The sequence below is a fragment of the Nuphar pumila genome, chromosome 2, assembly GCF_984573655.1.
Source record: "Nuphar pumila chromosome 2, dmNupPumi1.hap1.1, whole genome shotgun sequence".
Lineage (NCBI taxonomy): Eukaryota > Viridiplantae > Streptophyta > Magnoliopsida > Nymphaeales > Nymphaeaceae > Nuphar > Nuphar pumila.
Window position 1 is genome coordinate 15,129,153 of NC_143250.1, and position 21,235 is coordinate 15,150,387.

A 21,235-nucleotide genomic window follows, 5' to 3' on the forward strand; every position below is an offset into this window, starting at 1 on the left:
CAGATAATTTCTCATGATTTTTTCATAAATATCGGGATATTTGTCACACTGCTTGAAATTCCCAGTACTTGAAATATAAGAAGGTTTTGCAACGTTGGTGAGAATCGGTCGAGATACCGCTGAGGCCTTGAAAATGATTCAACAAGTACCTGGGAAGTCAAGCCAGCGCTCCATACACCTGACACTCTTCGCAGAAAGCCAAAGGCCACATCGATGAGCACCATTAGCCTTGAAATGAAATGCAGTAACCCAAGGTTTCCACCTCACAGAGGATGCGATAACTGCTCTTGTAGTGTAACCCAGTAGAAGGTTAAAACTGTGAAGGGTTGATAATACGGTTTCTGTTGAGCAACAACCCAACAGACGCAACATCTTTAGTTTAGACAATCAAGGATTATGTCAAGAGGTACAAACACGCCATTGAAGAGGCTTCCCTAAAATCAGAAACCCATCATCCCAAGTCCGCAATCCCAATCTACACACAAACAAGACAGACTCTGAAATCGTTGATGAACAATAACAGGAAAACAAAAGCATGTAGAATAATACCATGCCAACTCAGGCAGCCACCTCCTCCTCCAGCTCCTCCTCTTCCTCGTACTCTTCGTTGGCGGTGGCGTCCTGGTACTGTTGGTACTCTGAGACCAAGTCGTTCATGTTGCTCTCCGCCTCTGTGAACTCCATTTCGTCCATACCCTCACCAGTGTACCAGTGCAAGAAAGCCTTCCTCCTGAACATAGCTGTGAATTGCTCGCTCACTCTGCGGAACATCTCTTGGATTGAGGTGGAGTTGCCAATGAAGGTCGAAGCCATCTTCAGACCCTTTGGTGGGATGTCACAGACACTGGACTTCACGTTGTTGGGGATCCACTCGACAAAGTAGGATGAATTCTTGTTCTGAACGTTGATCATCTGTTCATCTACTTCCTTGGTGCTCATTTTCCCCCTGAACATGGCTGAGGCGGTGAGGTAGCGGCCATGACGAGGATCAGCAGCGCACATCATGTTTTTGGCATCCCACATCTGCTGGGTAAGCTCAGGGACAGTGAGGGCACGGTACTGCTGGGATCCACGGGATGTGAGTGGGGCAAAACCGACCATGAAGAAGTGAAGACGTGGGAAGGGGATGAGGTTCACAGCAAGCTTGCGGAGGTCGGAGTTGAGCTGGCCAGGGAAACGGAGGCAGCAGGTGACACCGCTCATGGTTGCTGAGATGAGGTGGTTGAGATCTCCAACTGTACATTTATTAGTAAAGGAAGAGTTTGTCACTAAATCAACAAAAGGTAACCATGTTGACTTGTTGAGAAAAATGCATGCAGAGGGAGATGCAAAATAGACAGAATGGAGTAGTTGCATAGCACCAATGGTGAATGCCCCAAAATATGCATGTTGGGAGAGTTCATCACTTGCACCACTATAGCGATCATGTTAATCATCTCTTTGCAGCTACTCCATAAAAGGAATGTAAATGTTTCAGTTAGCAATCCAGGCGAAGAGGTAATTGACACAGTTGAATGGATACTGAGAATAAGCATCATGAATGCATTTCATAATTTACGCATGATAATGAACAATTGCTTTTTGACTGCCTAGACTTGGGAAAAGTTCTTGGCGAAGACGATACAAATTGCAAAACCAGAAGGATGTTTTATATTTGTTTGGAAGGTAATCATCTCAATATAATAGGAAATTGCACAGATTTGGAGAAAGGGCCAGGGTTAGGGCACCAATATGAAACAAAGTCTTTGATAACTGAGACAAAGTTTGAGCACATGTAGAGAATTGCAAGTAGAATTGCTTCAAAATGTCATTAAATGTAAAATATAGTTACACAAATACAGCACAAGGCTTTGAAGATACCTCCCTGTTGCCAAAACGTAATGGGAATGCAAAGGTGCTGATCAATATTAAATAGGAAAAACATTCGTTGGATGCACGTAGTAGCTCAGAAATATCAAGCTCAAGGCTTCTACTTTCACTTTTTGAACAACTTCAAGAAGGAAAAAGAAAAAAAAACACCTATAGATTCACTTACAAGTGGGTGTGGCAAGCTTGAGAGTCCGGAAGCAGATGTCATAAAGGGCCTCATTGTCAAGAACCATGCACTCATCTGCATTTTCTACAAGTTGATGAACGGAAAGAGTTGCGTTGTATGGCTCAACAACTGTATCTGAGACCTTGGGTGAGGGGAAGACAGAGAAGGTAAGCATCATGCGATCAGGGTATTCCTCCCGAATTTTAGAGATTAGAAGTGTGCCCATGCCAGATCCAGTCCCACCACCCAAGGAATGGCACACCTGGAATCCTATACGATAAACAAAGAAACAAATCAAAAACCAATTCGAATATCAATAAAACAACAAAATCATATTACCATTGGAATATGTGCAAAACAACTGTTATCCATGTCCAACAAAGACCGAAAAGGAAAACAGGATCTGCACAGCACTTCCACAGGTGCATATGTGTGTTTATCAGCAAGCATTCTGGAATGTGAATCCGGAGGCAGAACACAGAAAAAATAGAGAAATGTATCTACTGGAGATCCTTTGCAAATCATCAATTATGCATTCTATTGTTAGAATCAGCATGTTTCATTAGGCTTACCTCTGAATCTGATATAGTTGGTCTTATTTATACACTTATGGAACACAACTTAACACTAGTGTAACTTGGATTGATTCTAAATTGATAGAAAGTACTCTGTGTGCCTTCAATTGTTATTGTTGTCAAATAACATAGCTCCTTAGAAATTGCTTCCATGCATAATCTTGCCCATCTACTGTTGATTCCCTCGGATATTTTTCCTCTTTATATTAACCAATTCCCGATCTGCTGCTGGCTTTAGGGATAATCAGGTTGCTTAGTTTAGACATGAAATTTAAAATGAATCAAAATAAAGTTGCAACCCGAAAATTCCATACTCGTGAATTAAATGGGATTTCTTAGAACTTGGATCTACAACTTCCAGGTTAATCTATAGGAAGAGTGCTATATAGTGATGAACATTAAACATCCACTAGAAGAAAAAAGTCTGAAATTTGCAATAAGGATGCTTAAAGGAAAATTTGCACATCTAATGCATCCTCAAAAAGTACATTTTGACTTCTTGCGGATTTTTAACTCCATTAGTAAGCTTACAATCTTACCTGTCTGGTCATCCAAAAATAACATCGAGAAATCCATTTTCTCATCATAACAAAGAGTAAAGCCAGATCAGTTTTATACTTTAAATAGTAATAATGTTTCACATCGCCAAACTAAAAAAAAAAGATTCGCACTCAAATAGTTCCAAATTTCAATATTACAGGTGCATCCCTAAAGTTAAGATTTGCTAAATCATTCCGTTTTTCACAAAAATTGCTGAATTACTCTTACATATTGAATTTTGGAAAGAGTATCGCTTGAAAATTAATATACACTCTAAAACTACTCTTGTAAAAATATGTGAAAAAACCATGCAGTATTCCTCGATTAACAGCAGCTTACTCCAGTTCATATATTCACCGTCATAACCAAGCACATTCACCATCTACGTAATAACATAACAAGAGAAATATCATGAATCCAAACATAAATTTTAAAATCTTGTTTTCTTTTGTATGACTTCGAAGAATAAAATTCTTTGCATTCCTCATATCTACATGACAGATAAATCTGTCATACAAACACGCATAGGCACACACATTTTGCCTTCATGATCGTGTGAACAAATTAGCAAAATATATCCATAAAGTAGTCATTTCCAGTCATCTTTTCCAATCTGATCTTACATGATATAAAGTGTTTTCTTAATGAGCTAAGCAGGTTATAGATCTGACAAATCTAACAGTCAAATGTATGTAACAATTTTTGTTTTCGTGCATAGATCAAAACGAAATATCTATGCCTACGATAGCATTCCATAAAAATGAAAAATCTCCAACACAACATTTTGTCAAAGATGACAGATCTGTCAAGCGATGAACATTATCTCCTGCCATTCAAAATAATTAAAGATCATCCCATAACCATCACGATCACAATTCTCCACATGCAAACTACCTTACAACGGAAGATAAGGGGAAGAGAGGAAGATAGATCAGTACCTTGCAGACAGTCGCAGTTCTCAGCCTCCTTCCGGACGACGTCGAGGACGGCATCAATGAGCTCAGCACCCTCTGTGTAGTGGCCCTTGGCCCAGTTGTTTCCAGCACCGGACTGCCCAAAAACGAAGTTATCCGGCCGGAAGATCTGGCCGAAGGGCCCGGATCTAACGCTATCCATCGTGCCGGGCTCCAGATCCATGAGGACGGCCCTCGGAACGTACCTCCCCCCGCTCGCCTCGTTGTAATACACATTGATCCTCTCAAGTTGCAGATCGGAGTCTCCGCTATACTTTCCGGTGTGGTCGATGCCGTGCTCGTCGCAAATGACCTCCCAAAATTTGGCTCCGATCTGGTTGCCGCATTGGCCGCCCTGGATGTGGAGGATCTCACGCATCTTCAATCGCCGGAGAGACGAGGGGATCCGGCCGGAGAACGACGAGGGAGAGGACTGGAAAAGGACGAGAGCGAGAGGGGGGAAAGGACAGGGACTAAATGAGGACGCCTAGGATTGGTTCGGGTTGTCTGCGTGGCCATTTATAAGGGGTGGAAATCCGGAAACCGTTAGCGGTTTTCATTGCAAGATGATCTGGCGAAGCGAGGGATCTTTTCGTGGGCAGATTTGTAAAATGGGTCGTCGTTTCAGACGATGTCACTAATATCAGTGTCAGAATTTTCGCGTCCAGGTAAAATCTCACGATAAATTGAATTTTTTTCCAGCTAAAAATTACTCAAGAAAATGGTGGTCCGGATTATGATGGGTCCAAAGTTGAATTTTGAAGAGAAGGTCCAGGACCGGATTTAGATCCAAATTTTACGTGATTGCAAGCACTAAGGTCTCAAAAGAAGAACGTATGAAACAAGTTTTTAATTCTAAAAAGTGTTCTCTCAAAATAAAAATTCTAAAAAGTGCCAAACGTTCATATCTGATTTGGATCTGAATTTTTATCCAAATTGCGACGACGCATTTATAAAAGTGTCCAACCATATAAGTTTGAATCCAATCTAAATATATATTCAGATTTTAGTTTAAGATCCATATCTGGAAATGATGTATCAATTTAAGTCAGATGTCCTACCAAATTCATCTGTTTGCATGTCCCTACCAATGATGGGTACAACTTGCTGGACCTGGGTTGGGTCCAGGTTAATCAACTGGACCTTTGTTGCGGCTAGGGATGAAAATGGGTCCAATATTGGCTTAAACCAACAGTATACCTATTTGTTGTAGTTCATACCTGAGGGCTTGATCCACAATAATTTGAAGAAAAAAAATGCTGAAAAACAGGTTGTTTATGCTAAAAAAGTAAATGTAGTTGAGGGCCACGAACAAGGATGTCAACAGGTCTGGTATGATGAATCCCGACCCATACCAGATCCGATAGGGTTTGGAGGCCCAGTTAATAATTCGGGTTGGACCCCATAGAATCTGATCAGCATACAGAGCTTAGTAAGGATTATGAAATTTCATTTGAGACCAGGGTCCGACCCATTACCATAAATTTCCAATATAAAAACATAAAAAATATTATTTTCCCAGGTATGAACTGGATCTGGTTTATGTAATCATTATAGGACCTGGGTATGGTTTTTTTTGGAAGGTCTAATCGGACTCGGGTATTGTTAAAGATGAATAATTTCTATTGATGTTTGTTCTGTATAATATTGTTTCCAAAATGTCATATTTAAGACTCGAATTATGTCATCACTAACAAAATTAGCAATAAATTTTTGGAAGCAACAAGGCTTCTTAAATCTTTTTTCTCCATTAAGAAGCTAAATATGATAGATATATATGACCTGCAAAGAGATGCAAAATCAAACCAACTTTGTTTTCAAAGTAAGGGGATCCAAATCCAAAGCTCAGTCAAGGTGAACAAACAATTGGATCATCATAATTCAAGCAAAGATAAAATCTACATTCTAGAGGAGAAGGGTCACTCCGTGTGGCCAGTGGGGTGGTTGTGAAGGTGCTGAGATGAAGGCACCGGATCAAACCGCACTGGCGCACGGTGTGTCCGTAGCTTTCAGAGGTGGGCAACGTAAGGTAGGGTGGTCATGGGGCCCCACCTAAGGTTTTCCTCGCTTCGGCAAGGGTTCCTCGTCATCAAAAAAAATGAAGAGAAGGGGGCCACTAGAATATGAGAACTAGAGTGTGAACCTAGATTTTCATTGTTTTTTTTTTCTTAAATCTGACAATAAATATGTGATCTAAATGCTTAATTTTAAAGGGACAGGCTCTTGAATCATCCCGTAGTGATGCATAAGCATGATTTTTTAAAGCTTGAAAACGGACAGCTCAAAATTTTTGTAAATATTCAAGCATCTAAAAATCACATTTTTTGTTGAAAATGCATGATCCAACGGTTAATTCCTAGAAAATGGACCATGGTTTGCAAAAATATCCTAAAAATTTCTAGTTCTCATATTCTAGTCGTCCAGGTACTTGGTATGGGTACGGAGTATTGGAACTTGTATAAAGAAGATTAAAAAGTTTAGGATAATACTTCATTTGAAGCATTAATTTAAAAAAATATTTGATACAAGTTTTTTCTACTAACATTAATATAACATAAAAAAAGGGAAAAATATTGGCTACACTCATAGGTTCCAAACCACAACACAAGTTGCACATCTAATACTCTAGATGTGATATACATGTAAGTAGAATTATGTTTTTCTGATAAGTAGATTGGATTATCTGAGGGTTGAAAAATGAATAATCTATGACATGACTAATTATCACTCATCAAAAAGTTGCTTTTTAATGTCAAAAAAATATGATGCAAGTTATAATTCCTACTATTTTGATCAATGTTGACACATCCATAACATTAGATTTGGTCAACATGACCAATCCCTATGGGTTCCAACTAGGAGGTTGTAGACACCCATGTTTTAATCAAAATAGTTTTTTGGCAAAAGTTTGTTTCTAAAAGCAAGTTATTCTGGTTATTTCTCAAGATAAATCTATTTTTATTTATATTTTTGACCTTTAAAACATCTTCAAGATTTTTTTCAAAAAATGAAATAAACCTTATGATTTTAGCTTTTAAACATATTAAGAATCAAGTCAATCTAACATTGAAACGAAAAGTTAATAACCAAAACAAAGAAACTTGTATAGTCAAAACCTTACTTTTTCAGTCATATCTTACTTTAGTTGCATTTTTAACATTCAAAATCATTGAATTTATTTTTACACTCAAAAGGTAACTTAAAATTGAGGATATCATCTTTTCAATTCATCAAACTACATCACAATATGACATCTGGTTAGAGTGATATGGACAAAACAAGTTAACATGTCGAAACTATCTTGGTTTAGTTCTAACAACAATTAGATTATCATTAGCAATTAATCAGTTATCATTAATAATCCTAAAAATGTCATCAAAATTTGATGAATTTTCATTAAGAATATTCAAACTAGAGTGTCTTATCTTTGTACTGTGATAAAAATTAGGTTAATACAACATAAGAATAGAAACTTATGATAGAAACAAGGTGACTTATTCATAAACCTGACTTTTTAAGTAGATCTCATTTTAAGTATAATTTTGATTACTAAAATGATTGAATAGCTTTTCAATGCATTAAAAATACCAGAATCTAACACCCAAATAGAAGGTTATGCCTAAAACATGTCAACTTGTCAATGCAGTCAAAGCCTGTTTCTAACAATAAGGTACACTAGTTAGAAATTGACCTCACATGTATACTTGTCATCATGAATGAACCTAATTGTCATTAGGAGTAAACTTGGTGCACTTATCGTTAGCAATAGACCTAATTGTCATTGGGAATGAACTTCAGAGGTATACTTGTTGTTAGCACTGATTGTCGATAACAACTTATTGTTAACAAATTGTTGTTAGCATGAATTGTCTCTAGCAAGGTTTTGTCACCATTTGACCCAGAATATGTGGGAGATAAAAATAAATCTCATCGCAACTCGTCATTCTTATCCAATGAAGCCTCTAGGAGCATTCAATAAACTCAATCATTTTTGTATTTTTTAATTCCAAAGTTAGGAAACTCCAACCAATAGAATTTAGCCTAGAAAACAAGAATCAATCAAAAAGAGACCTCAAATCTTTCAGCCATTAGGATTTTTTTAGATCATCCAATGGTGGATCTATATCATTGAACCTTAAACTCAATAAAATTAGGATCCATACCCAACAAAAAATCTATAAATAAAGGCTTAGGCTCCCTAGTTCAACATCTAAATCTTGTGTGTGAGTGTTGCCATTATGTGAGTCTAACTTAACTCAAATACCCTCACCCTATCAAACCTATTTTTCAACTTTAGGTCTAGATCACCTGTCCTAGGATCTAACTTACTAGATCAAAACCTTTCTGAGTCTGTGCCTTACGGAGGAGTTGTCTAATTCTTTGCTCATTGGAGTCATCTTAGGAGGGCTACCTAAGCATGTAGTAAGATTCTTTTACCTTATTTGATTTTATTTATTAGATTATGTTTATTTTTAATTCTCATATTCTTGTTTGTTTTCCTGTTTTCGAGCCTTGGTGATGCTTTTCACCATCAACCTCACCTTCTTTTTAAGGTATGTGTTTGAGGGATGAGACACTTGTAAGCTAAACCCCAACCATTGAAGATTATTAATTTTTTGGAATGGTTGTTCCCTGCTCATCAAAAGAAAAAAGACATGCTACTTGAAGAGTGGATCTCATATTCTTATATATGTTTCAATTTTTGATTCATTTTTTAATCTAAAACCTTTTTCATATTGCCTATATTTTCCTTTTGAAATCTTAAGATCCATAGAGGTTCAAAACTTACAAGTATAGCTAATTAATATTCACCCTTAAAAACATTGGTATGATTATCGACAAAAATTAATGTATACAAGTTATTAAAGATAGCAATATAATATATTTTTGGATGAAAATTTTAATAATTAAAGTAATTTTCATGCACAATTGTCAAAAGACTAATTTATGTATAAATAAATTCAAATGAATTTTTAAGTGAAATAGTTTATCATTTCATATTAAAAAAATAAAATAAGATTTATTATATACAAGAGAATGCAACGACCTTCATACTTTTGATGTGTAAACACCTCAATTTGGACCAAGTTATTATAAAGTTCTACTAGTTTAAACTTTTAGACTCCAAAACCGCATCTTCTAAATTTTTGTTTAAAATATCAATTAAAGTAGATGATCTTAGCTTTCTAACAAGTTAAAAATTATGTCATTATTATATTGGAATGTGAAGTTATGACAAAAACAATATAACTTATTGAATAAAAATCTTATTTTCAAGTAGGTTCCACTTTGAATGCATTTTTTACCATCAAAATAATTTAATTTAGTTTAAGATGAATTAAATTTGGGGATGTTAGCTTTCCAATGCATCAAACGGTGCTTCAATCTGACATCTTGATAGAAAGTTATGATTGAAACAAGTTAAGTACGACTTGATTTAAGTGTAGAGATATGAAATTCTATCATCCAATCTATAGAAAACCTCTAAAAACTCCATCTACATGTATTATTTGGATAGAAACCACTCAAAAGTCTATCTTTGTCTTCCTAAATTTAAAAAAAATAGAATCTTGTCATATCCAAAGTCATATCCCAAGCAAAACTATTCTTGAATGAGTCTTATTCTTTCGTAAGAATAAGAACAAATTCATTTGGGTTGGATTCAAACTCAAAATTTCTACATCCATATCACATGCAAAATTCTATAAATAAGACTTCACCCCTATAATCTGGTCATCTAGAAATCTTATACCTAAGTGTTGGCTCTGGAGAAGAAGCCTATTAAAGTATTCTATGCATTATGCCCCGACGTTATTGAAAAACACTCATACCTACGTGGAGGTGTTAACGGACAAAAATAAACTTAAACGATAAAACGAACCCTCGAGTCCGAAAAAAATATTTTTCATACCCTTAATCTTTTTTTTTCAATTTCATATAATCTTTTGATTGGGTGTTTGTACATGTTTTGTATGTGTTTGCATAACTAAATCCACAATAGAGCTATTCAAGCTACGAATATCGAAAAACCTATTTTGACTTTATCTTTTCTTCGGACAAAGGACGATCAAAACTTGCAAATGACATCCTCATATTAAAAAAAATTGCATAATCCCAGTAATCTTTCTCAAACTTTCAAATTTGTATCAACATGATGCAAATAACTCTTGCTTTATTAACATTTTTTTATTAAGTAGCAATCTTTTTTAAGTTTAAAATCATAATTTTCAAGGTTTAAGTCATTAATAACTATTATTATATCATGTCCTATTATTAATTTATCACTACAACTCCATGTTATTCATAGTAGCTAGGTTTGGACCCTCTTGATTGGCATAAAAGCCCAAAAGGATAATTATGGGAAAAACACACACGACGAAATCTACAAGTTAGCATCCCTTGCTATGACGCTAAAGTTGAATGTAGTTCTTGGTGGGACAAATCTGACCTGAAGTTTTTACACTAATGAGCTCACAAGGGGGCAGGTGGTTATATCTCATTATCTCAAAAAGATGAACTGGATCCATAAATTAATCCCAAACGTCCTACTCTAAGTCCGTACTGACCCTTATTTATAGGGAAGAAACCCTAATTATTATTATGGATTTAAGTTAGATCCAATGTCCATAATTCAAATGACCTCAACAAATATCCAAACTCAAATCCAAATCTTAAAATTGGATTCCAACAGATCCTTTACATCCTGAATCATATCCACTCTTGATCTACATTAGAATTTATGCGGAGAAAATAACAATAATCATGAGAAATTTAAATGTTTGCCTGGTTTGAATGTATACTGTGGTTTTTGTGTTACTTTTATTATTGTTATTGTTTTTGATATTAAGTATAAACTAACGGGGGGCTCCGCTTGTTTGGTAGGAGCAGCTAGTTCACGTCACCTTGCGTTGGACCATTGCAAGTTCGAATCCCAATGGTATGGTATCATTGTATAACTGGTAGGGGTCTACTTAACCCCAGCTTGCTTATAAAAAAAAAAAGTATAAACTATAAATTATTGAGATTACCCCATTTTTTTCACGAAAAAAAATCATCCTAAGGTGCACTTGTTCCGCATTTGATTGCACAGCCAGAATTGTGTAGAACAGGCCTATCTGAACATTGTTGGTCAGGCGCATAGTTGTCCTTGACAAATCACCTTTTTGTCCCTGATGTTCTACTCCTTTTTTTTTAGTTTTTTGTCCCAGATGTTCCAGACACTATTGCTCCAGGGGTAGGGGTCAGAGCCGTACCTGTGTTTTATGGGGCCTGAGGCAGAGGAAAAAAGTGGGCCCCCGATTAATACTAGGAGTTTCGGGGCAGTGCCTCCAATTTTTTTTTTAAAGAATCAAAATAACAATTAAATTTGCATTCACATTAAACAAATATAATATTCCAAATATTTATATTATATTAAATAAAAATAGGGGAGCTCCGGCCTTAAAAATGGGTCTCCAAATTTTTTTTTGGGCCCAGGGCCCTAAGGCCCAAGCCTCATTGGCCTCTTTACAGGTCCGGCTCTGGTAGGGGTGGAACACCTTGGGACACCTTTTAGGTGTCCCGCTGGATGAAGTGTTTCAGGCATCCCACGCGTCCACCGTTCATGTTGGGCGTGTGGAACATGGACAGCAGTGACCTGTAGACTTTGTTGTTCGTGCAATCAAACACCCCCTCAATGTTAACAAAGTCCCAGGGGGAGGGGTGGTCTCCTCGAAAGCCGCACCTACTTTTTCCTAGGAAAGCAAGTGCTGAGTTTGTGTTGTCATGGTGGGTCCGACCAAGACGCTCTCTAGCAAAAAAATTCAGAGGTAGGTGGGGTCACGTAAGGCATGGTGGTCGTGGGGCCCCACTCGGTTTTTTTTTTTTAGCTTGGGAAAGGGTTCCTCATCATAAAAAAAAAACTTTACCAAATGCAAAAACATATATAATGGTATTTAACAAAACTTTGATTTGACATCTAAATCGGATCCGAATCTGAACCGGATGATCCACCGACAGAGATTCCAGTCATATTGATTTTCCAAATTCGTTGAGGTTTTAAGAAAAATATGATCTTTCTATGCCGGAGAAAGTAAAACGATCTACCAAGATGTTAATGGATTGGATTTTATCAGATATTTTACTGAAATCGATATCTGATCATAATTGAATTCAGGTATGGTTTTTATTTTATAAATTAACTACAAATATCCGAATTTGATGGATATCCGAATCCAATTATATATAAAAAAGTGGATTTGGTATGAACTTTTCACCATTAGAATCCGAATTGGAGTCCGTTTAGCCAACGGCCGATTAGTCCAAGATGGTATTTGGTCGCATCCGCTCCGAATCCGAATTGTCCAAGAAGGAGCGCAGCCTAAGCAAAAACCCCAAAATAGGTCGCTTAATAAGATTGTACAAGTGGCATCTTTTGGAGAAATACTTGACTTTTAAATATTCTCAGATGTCACGTACTATAGATCTCAACAAAGAACACTATAAATAGGGAAAGCAAGAGGAGGGTCCTTTTCCCGGGGAGGAGGAAGATTACACCGGGCAGAGAAAAACGAGGAATTCGTGCTCGGTCTTTCCGTTTGTTGCCCTAACAAAGGGAAACAGAAGAGCCCGATGAGAAATTTGATCTCCTCATCCCCTCGTCTTCTCTCTCCTTGAGGCGAATTTCTTCGATCTCTTTTGTTTTCTCTTCGAATTTTTATCACTCATTTTCGTGGTTAACGTTTGCTAATCTTTGCTTTGTCGTTGATCCTTCGTATTAGGCTAAAGAATCGAGGTTTTTGCGTAGAAATCGCTTATTTTTTGAAGGATTTGAGATTCACGATGGATTCCTCTCGGAAAATTTCTCGTAATTCTTTTCCTTTCGTAAGAGTTGCGGATTTTTTGGTGGAATCCTTTGTTTGGAGAAAGTTTTTTGAGAATTTCGAAATTTTATGGCTCGATTTTTTTTCTACAGTCTCTAATGTTTCTTAAGTCTATGATTTTGTTACATTAGGCTTAAAAAACCGTGAACTTTTAAGGAAAAACTCTTTCCTTTCATTAAGTTTTCAGAAATTCATCTGTGAAAACGAGAACGTCTGAAATGATTTTCTTGAAGAATTCGTCGTAATTCTTCTTCGTCATTCAAAGAAAATTATGGAGTTTTTTTGCTTAGGAGTCGCTGAATTGTTGCTATTCCGAAAGTTACACGCAAAAGACGGTGTTGACTGCGTTAAATCTGGCGACGGTCTGGGAAATATCGTGATATTTTAGTGAAAATAGTTATAATTTTTTGTTAGCCTTCTTAATCTTTTTTATGTTGGTCATCCTTCTTATTCTTAGAAGGCACGGAAATCATTTTGAATTTTCTGAATTGAAAATTCCACGAGTTTCTGGGGGAATGTATCCTGTAATATTTTTTTGTTTGATAAGCAAGCTGGGGTTAGGCAGACCCGCACAAGTTATACATCATACCATTGGGATTTGAACTTGCAACGTCCCAACACAAGGTGACGTGCACTAACAGGTCCTAGTCCTACCAAACAAGCGGAGCCCCGTTGGTATCCAGTAATAATTTTGACAAAAAAAAGTTTCGTGCTTTTATTAAGATTTTTCCTTGAATTTTGGTGATTCTTGTGTATTTCTTGGTAATTTTTGGTGAATTTCGTGCGTCATGTTTTTTGTATGTGTATTTCGCTAATCCAAAAAAAAAAGTTTTTGTTTCTTTATGAATCTTCGAATTTCAAGTGATTTTTTTAGAGTTCACATTTGGATTTTTATGGGTTTTTTAACTATATGATCATCATTTGATAAGTTCTCTTCTTTCTAGAAAGGCAAAAATCTTGCCCTCGTTCAAGCTTTTCATCTATTTACCCCAGTCCTGTCAAGAATAAAAAAGTTGTTTATTATTACTTTGAATTTTAATGTTTTTCTTTATTTTTAAATATTTTGGACCACTAATTTGGATCTCTTTATATTGGAAAAATAGGTTTTCTAAACGGAGTTGAAGATCTTTGCCCCAACATTGAAATTTTCGTTATTTTCTAAATTCTATGCTTAGAAAAATTAAAATTTCTTTGCCACTTTTATTGTTCAAAATTTCAAATTTTTATATGGATGTAGTTTAGTTGGGATTACCTTTTCTTTATTACTTTTTTGGGGAGAAAAATTACGCTATTGAGTATTATTTTCTGTTGTCATTTCTTTAACTATCAATGATCGGGCCATTCTTGTGAAAATTATGTTGCGTTTATTCGTTTCAAAGTTCTCTTCACTTCCTCTCGTTCCTGTTTCCGAATTCAATTCTTTCTATTTCATGCAGCCATCGATAAGATGCCTTTTTTTTAAAACGCCGTTAACGTTTCAGTTGGACCTGAAGATGAGGTTTCATTTTCTTTCAGGCTTTGTTGTACTAACGTTGGCAGTGTTACTTTTTGCAACTTTTCAGTTGGTGTTTCAAAATGGTCATGATATTATTATTTTAATTTTCTACTGTTGTTGGTAATTCTTTTTGAAACTGCAGAATCTCTCTCTAAGATTTCCTGAAGATCGATGAGGTTATTCAAATGTCAAATGTTTAAAATAGAGAGTGATCTGATTATATAATTCTTTTACGTAAATTCCAGTTTTTACTGGTAATTCTTACAAAGATAAAAAAACCCAGGATGATTGATGTTATTACGCAAGCATCATGTACGGAAGTTGCAGAAACCCGTATTTTTGAACTATTAGATTTTGAGATATTTTTAATTCTGAATGACGAAATTACTATACATGTCTGCACGGACGCTGAAAGTTTGTCGTCAAATTTATCATTTTTTAATCTATTTTTGTTATATTTCTGACAAGTGCTACTCGTAAATCGTGAGGGAACTGCTGAATCTTTGACAAACTTTAATTGTCATCTGCCTGTTGGTGAATTTCTAGTTGACCAGCTTCCATGAAAAAAAAAACAGAGGAAAAGGAAGAAAGAGAAAAACAAGGGAAGAAATTTTTTTGGGAGGAAAACATGGGAAGAAATTAAAATATGGTAGGAAAGAAGGGTCGTGGGGGTAAACTCCGGGCTATATATGCATATCTTCTTCTTCTTCTTTGGTTTATTTTTCTCTTTTAGTTTGTTTTCTTTCTTTTTTTTTTGCTATTTTAATTAAAACCACTTGATTATTCCCTAATTCTAGGCTTTATTGAACCCCTGGCCAAGAAACTGTTGGAAGAGAAGAAAGAGATAAAAATACTAGCTTAGCAAAAATTCACTTTTCCTCTTTTGTTTTGGAACAGTTAGCCATTGTATTGCCACGACCCCGTGTTTTCTATTTGGTGTTTAACCAGTCAGGGTTCATGTTTTTTTCCTCTTTTTGCGGACTTTCTATGTATTTTTTTATTTATTTCTGTAATTGTTAGGCTATTCAACAAAAAAAATCTGCAATTGCTAGACATTTAATCTTATTTTTCATATTTTACAGATTGAAGAATTGAAGAGGATCGAGGAGATCACAGAGTGTGGTTGCTGTTACTTTATCATTTGAGGTAATTATTGTCACAAAAAAGCTCAAAATCATTTTCTGAATGTAGAAAACATTCAACAACAAACAACAAAAATATTTGGAAATATATTTGTTTTTTCCCTGCTATTTTTAGTTTGCTTAGTATATTAAATATTGTTGGCAGGTTTTTTCTTTCGGTTTGAGGGTGCATTCATGGATCCTTGTTTGTTATCGTGACATAGAAGCTTATTGCATCCATTCCAGTGATTTTCTGAAATTTCTGATTGAAGCTATCTACACTTTTCTTGTTTGTGATGTATACGGACTACCTGATTTTACTATTTCAGGGTTCCCCTGAATTCGTCTTTTCTTGAAATAGAAGAGAAACGAAGGCAAATTTTGTTTCTCTTAGTGGTTCAGTTAAATTTCTCCAACGATGATTATTTTTGTTTTTGTCTGCCGTCTTTAGTCGAGCTTATTGATGAAGGCTCCGTTATTGATTTCTTCAGAAACAGAGTTAGGCCTTGTGGCTAAGCCCTACTGCCATAGGGCTTTTATGAGGTTGTAATGGCTGTCTGGGTTCTCTGATAAAGAGAAAGTTGCATTGGTTTCCGTTTTTGTTTTATCACAATTTTATGATCTGAAGGTCTTTCTTTTCTCGGTTCAGAAACAGTTGCAAATCATGAATCTCTCTCTCTCACTTATCTCAAATTTGGCTTCTGGCAAAATTGCTTTTTCATTTTTCAGTCTTCACGTCTTGGAGTTCAAAAACATTGTAGAAGGAAAAGAAATGAAGAAAGCTAAGGTTTGCTTTTCATATGGACATCTTGAAGAGATCATCTTTTTTTTTTTTCACGTTATGCGCATGCACTGCAAATGCTTTCCCTGATATTGTGCTGTTGAGCTGTTCCTTTTGTAGCATGAATAGGCATCACATCTATATGAAATAAATGAAAATTTTCCAGGAACAGTAATTGTGTTCATGTGGCTACATGATTTTCCAAGATAATCTTCTGGCAGTTCTGGAATAAATTTTCTGGTTTTCTACTGTTTGCAGTCTGTGAAAGTCTATCAAGTGCTGCCCGAAGTGCAGGAGATCTTTAGCTTTCAAAGCAAATCAAGGAACAGAAGCTTCAGTTATTTTGAAAGCAGCGTATCTGCCATTTCTTGGAAGGAAACTTACGTCAACTGTTGGATGTCAAAGTAGTCGAAGGTTGAAAAACCGCCCCAAATCCATAAGTTTAAGAGCTGAAGGTCATACATGAGGTAGCGTTCACAGTTTAGGAGGAGAAGAAGCCATGCCTTTTTTCTGGAAGAAAAAGAAGGCAGGTGAAAAGAAAGAACCGGGAAGCAAAATCAGTCGGATTTCTCGCCTGGTCTCAGATCTCAATTCAAAGCGAGAATCATTGGTTCAGACAGGATTCCCTACATCTGTTGCAGATCTTGTCGTGAATTCACGGATCAACTGGCGTCCTCCAATCCCTGAAAGGAAGAAACTCTCCAAGAAATCTTCCAAGAAATCCTCGGTCAAGGAGGCTGGTCCACCTTTTCTAAATCCACCTGACATCCACATTCCAACTCATGTTGTTGAACTTAAACCTCCCAATCCCTCCAACATTGAATCAGGCCCCGTTCAGCTGCCAATAGAAGAACCTTTGCCAAACAGAAGGCCATTGCTAAATGGAAAAACTGATGGAGATTTATTGTTGTTGAGGAAGAAGTGCAAGGTGATATCTTTGGTGTTTTTGATCTCTGCTTTGGCATTGGTAACAAATAAGCTTACTTTGGGTATTACTATATTGGCTTTCTTCCTGCTCTTGGTTGAATATATTGATAAGCATTTCTTCCATTCACCAAAATCATGCACGTGCTTGAGGGGAACCGTGAAATCAAAGAATGAAGGGTGTTCTCACAGGAGCATCACTGCTTTTGAAGAGATCCATGCCCATAATTGCAATACAAGATTTTCTGAAAATGAAGGAGATGAACCCGTGGTCTTGGTTCAGAATGCAGATATTCTGGCCGATGACCATGTAAGTGAATTTTGGAGTGTGAACCAGAATACTCTTTCTTCAGGAAGTGTAAGAAATGAACTAGTGGCATTACAACAAGTTAGCATGATCCAACCAGAGGATCATGCAGGAGTTAAGTTACAGAAGGTGAATCTGAAGAAGGGGATCAAGGCAAAATGGTTGAGAAGGTTCTCTACAAAGTCCAGTTCTAGCTCAAAATATGGGAATGTTGGTCAAATAGGATCACTTGCGGATAGAGTACCTGGTTCAGAATGTATGCAAGAAGATGATAGAGTAGAAGAAAAAGAACAATTCATCTCAAGGGAAAGTTATCTTCCATCTAGTACAGAAAGAAATGACTTCAAAGGTAATGTTGGTATCATTAGCACTTTAAATTTGGAAATTATGGTCTTCATTTGTGTTGTCTTATTTGGTCTTGTTGGAGGTCGCCTCATTGCAATTGCGGTCACCACAACCTGGTATCTATTGGTGATATGTAGACGGACAACACAGGATAACCAGAAATGAAAATCAAGATGGCTGCTTTAAAGAGTTGACTGATTGGCACTTCAGGGTCCTTATTTATTGGCAATTAGAAATTAGCCAGAGAACCACATTTGTTAATCTGCCAAGAGGCCCGTTTTCATGAGGGGGGACTGTCAGTTATTTTTCTGGAAAAGCTTGGTTCTCCTTCAGACTATCAAACCTCAAATCAAGACTTGGAACTGTTCCTAAGCCATACAATGTTGCAGGGCTTTATTCATTTCCATGACTATTGGATCTAGCTTTTGTTTCAGCTGCAATAGTTTGTTTCTGATTCACTCATGGAGATGAGGTAATGTGCTTTAACATATATCTGAAATATTCATTGATATAATTATAAAAAAGAAATATTTTTATTTTTTTAAAATCTTTTTGAGACGTCACAATTGTTAACACACGCTCTTTTTCGCCTGCCCTTTTAGGTCATTCAAGAGGTCTAAAAGTAGCTACTATGTAGAAGATGAAATTCTGATTAGTTTTAACCAGGGTTACCGGAAACACTATAACACTTGGGAAAGCATGCTTCCCTGAAACCAGTCGCTTCCGAAACGCACGGAGAAACGACCCTTTTAAATGAGAAGTGTGCTTCTCATTTCGCTTCCTAATATCCAGAAGTGAATTTTTTTTTGGGGCGTGGAGCCTTTAACAATTTTTTTTTGCCAAATATCGGAAAAACTCGACTCCTATTCACTTCCCACTCGAATCTTAGGTCGCTTCACTCTTCGCTTCCAGTTCGCTTTTTTTCTCGCTTCTGAGACGATTCCTAGTTCGCTTTTAAGTCGTCCCGTGCTTCTCGCAGTGTCTCGTTTCCCGAATCGCTTCCCTCTCCCGCTTCTTCGACTAGTAATTATATATGTATTTCATATGTGGAACTTTGTAGAGGATGCTGAGGTCCTAGATTTAGGGAACTTAGACACTGAGCTACACGATTTTAAGGCACTAGTGGAATTGGATAAACATGGACAATCATTAGTTTTCTGTAATTGGACAAACATAGTTTCTTCAATTGACATAAAATCACCACCGTGAACACATTGGTTGACTATAAAGGCAGGAACCTGCATGATTACTGAAAATATGATTAAACCTTTGGTCATCAGGAGAAAATCAAGAAGCAATTAGGTAAGTGACAATCAGAGGTTGTAGATCATTTGGTTTCACTTTTATGGCATGCACATTCAGAAAAAAAAATTGTTATTCATAGAAGTTGTACTTGAGCCAAATTTATTTACATGTGGTAACCTATGTCACACGGTCTCTTCTAACAGGGCACCTCACCTGCACCCAGGTGGGTGCGACACTTGGACACAACTTCCTTTGTGTTAGGTGAAGTCAACCACACTGAGGTCTATTTCTATCCAAAAGTAGATTCAGTTAACCCTAATCAAGTCCATTTTTATCTATATTATATATATATATATATACATAAATGCACACAGTGTTAACTTAAAACTGTTAAAAATTATATATATATATATATATATATATATATATATATATATATATATCCTCCCCGCACCCAAGTTTTTTTAAAGTGCCGCATCCGTACCCACACCCGCACCTATGTGACATAGGTGGTAACAGATTCAGAAGAATGATTTGTTGATAATTATGCCGTCTGTGCTGAAACTTGCTCAAGATAACCCTTTTCCCACTGAATGAATTCTTGTGTTTTCTCTCATACATGACCACAATTTTCATTTTTTTGCTGCAGCTGATCAGTTAACAAAGTGATGCAAGTTTAACAACAAAGTAGAAACTTAATATCTTCACAAACTGAACAATCTTCTTAACAGAGACATGTAGGAGCAGTCAGTATGTCTAGGGGCATTATTTGCACCAATTTATCATCCTACAGAGGATCCATGCACTTGAAATGTTCAATCCCTCGAGGCATACCAGCAATGATCGTGAAAAACTTGCGTACTTCAGTCATGATCGATGGATGAATCTGTATTATTACATCATGTGGTCTAATTCCTGGTCCATGTATGAGTAGCTCAAATCCGAATTTCCATGGCTGCAAAATCTCAAATTCTGAAATGTCATCCATCCAAAAACATTTTATTGTGCTGATTCTTGCAATAGTACAATAAAAGTTCTGTATTTCGCCTACAGATTGGTGAATGCAGTTTCAACATAGACATCAACTTCTACATGTCATCTGTACATGTAAACATGAAGATTAGCGTTCACAGACAGCATCCTATCCATCATCTCCTTGTCTGTTCTCAATTTGGACCTTGGTCATATTCGTTTCCTGTGTCTCTGTGTATCCACTTTCTTGGTAGCGTCGACATTATAAGAGTCTACTTCTAAAGATATCAGATCATATAAATACTATGTACTCTTTTCCATTGACATTCATGGTTACTTTTTTTGCCGACATAATCTTCTGATTCTGTGGCTTGAAACGAGACTGTATCTGCTGCTTCAAACATCAACTTTGGACATTTCTACCAACAAATTGTCCGATGAGACCGAACTTTTGCATTGAAGGGCCTTCTATGCACTATGAAGTGTATATCTTCTAGTGGTTTGGCTTTGACTTGTGGACTGGCTGTTTGGTGCTGGCCCACTAAGAATCTTTCTAGCATCCCAGATTTATATTTTTATGACAGCTTAGATATACAGGCTGGCTGACATTTTCAAGTTCATAATGTGTCCTAGATATTACTTGCCAAAATTCTGCAGTTTGCCCTTCAACTTGTTGATTTAGTTTGAATATGGATGCTAGCCGACTGCAAGTAATGATCTTTCTGAATATTTTAGGTTTAGTCCATTCACTTGTAGCTGCTGGGTAATTCTAGACAAGCCTCCACTTGGATCATGTGGGTCTGAATCCATCCTGCACCAATGCAAAAACTCGAGCCGGATTCTATTAGTTTGTCCTAGGTTGAGCATACAAGGCCAGGGTTGTCCAGATTTTACCGTATCTATCTGAAGTCTTTCAAGTCCTTTGTGAACTTGGAAGTCATGAACTCGACTGAATTCATCCATGAATTAACAACACAATCAAATTGACTCATCAAACTCGACTAGAGTGCACTACCATAATTACTGATTCAGCAGTTTCTGAAGAAATTTGATTAAATTGGTGCCTTGTCAACCAGTATGT

General features: G+C 36.6%; 2 protein-coding genes across 6 annotated transcripts; one reads left to right on the forward strand and one right to left on the reverse strand.

Moving 5' to 3' along the window:
• Positions 1 to 326: 326 nt before the first annotated feature.
• Positions 327 to 4,597, reverse strand: LOC149844848 (tubulin beta-5 chain). Of its 3 annotated transcripts, none has more exons than XM_089995319.1 (4): positions 4,089 to 4,597; positions 2,036 to 2,305; positions 550 to 1,235; positions 327 to 475 (listed from the first exon to the last, which is right to left on the reverse strand). In XM_089995319.1, exons 1-3 carry the CDS (start codon positions 4,480 to 4,482, stop codon positions 559 to 561), a joined length of 1,341 nt encoding a protein of 446 aa, XP_089851445.1. In that variant the 5' UTR covers positions 4,483 to 4,597; the 3' UTR covers positions 327 to 475; positions 550 to 558. The 3 variants fall into 3 exon arrangements, with proteins under 3 accessions (XP_089851445.1, XP_089851446.1, XP_089851444.1); XM_089995320.1 differs by having other exon boundaries at positions 327 to 497; XM_089995318.1 differs by having other exon boundaries at positions 327 to 1,235.
• A 9,963-nt stretch (positions 4,598 to 14,560) lies between these two features.
• LOC149844849 (uncharacterized) lies at positions 14,561 to 18,484 on the forward strand. 3 transcript variants are annotated; one of them, XM_089995322.1, is made up of 3 exons: positions 14,561 to 15,108; positions 15,542 to 15,605; positions 16,620 to 18,484. In XM_089995322.1, exon 3 carries the CDS (start codon positions 16,861 to 16,863, stop codon positions 18,100 to 18,102), a length of 1,242 nt encoding a protein of 413 aa, XP_089851448.1. In that variant the 5' UTR covers positions 14,561 to 15,108; positions 15,542 to 15,605; positions 16,620 to 16,860; the 3' UTR covers positions 18,103 to 18,484. The 3 variants fall into 3 exon arrangements, with proteins under 3 accessions (XP_089851448.1, XP_089851449.1, XP_089851447.1); XM_089995323.1 differs by lacking the exon at positions 14,561 to 15,108 and having other exon boundaries at positions 15,224 to 15,605; positions 16,620 to 17,941; positions 18,020 to 18,484; XM_089995321.1 differs by lacking the exon at positions 14,561 to 15,108 and having other exon boundaries at positions 15,224 to 15,605.
• The last annotated feature ends 2,751 nt before the right edge of the window (positions 18,485 to 21,235 follow it).

Excerpts from the sequence above, each read along its gene's own strand:
- LOC149844848 (XM_089995319.1), bottom strand. The coding sequence starts at position 4,482 with ATGCGTGAGATCCTCCACATCCAGGGCGGCCAATGCGGCAACCAGATC. Across the intron at positions 2,306-4,088 it reads GAACTGCGACTGTCTGCAAG|GATTCCAGGTGTGCCATTCC; the intron begins GTACTGATCTAT and ends TTTATCGTATAG. Across the intron at positions 1,236-2,035 it reads CAAGCTTGCCACACCCACTT|TTGGAGATCTCAACCACCTC; the intron begins GTAAGTGAATCT and ends ATAAATGTACAG.
- LOC149844849 (XM_089995322.1), top strand. The coding sequence starts at position 16,861 with ATGCCTTTTTTCTGGAAGAAAAAGAAGGCAGGTGAAAAGAAAGAACCG.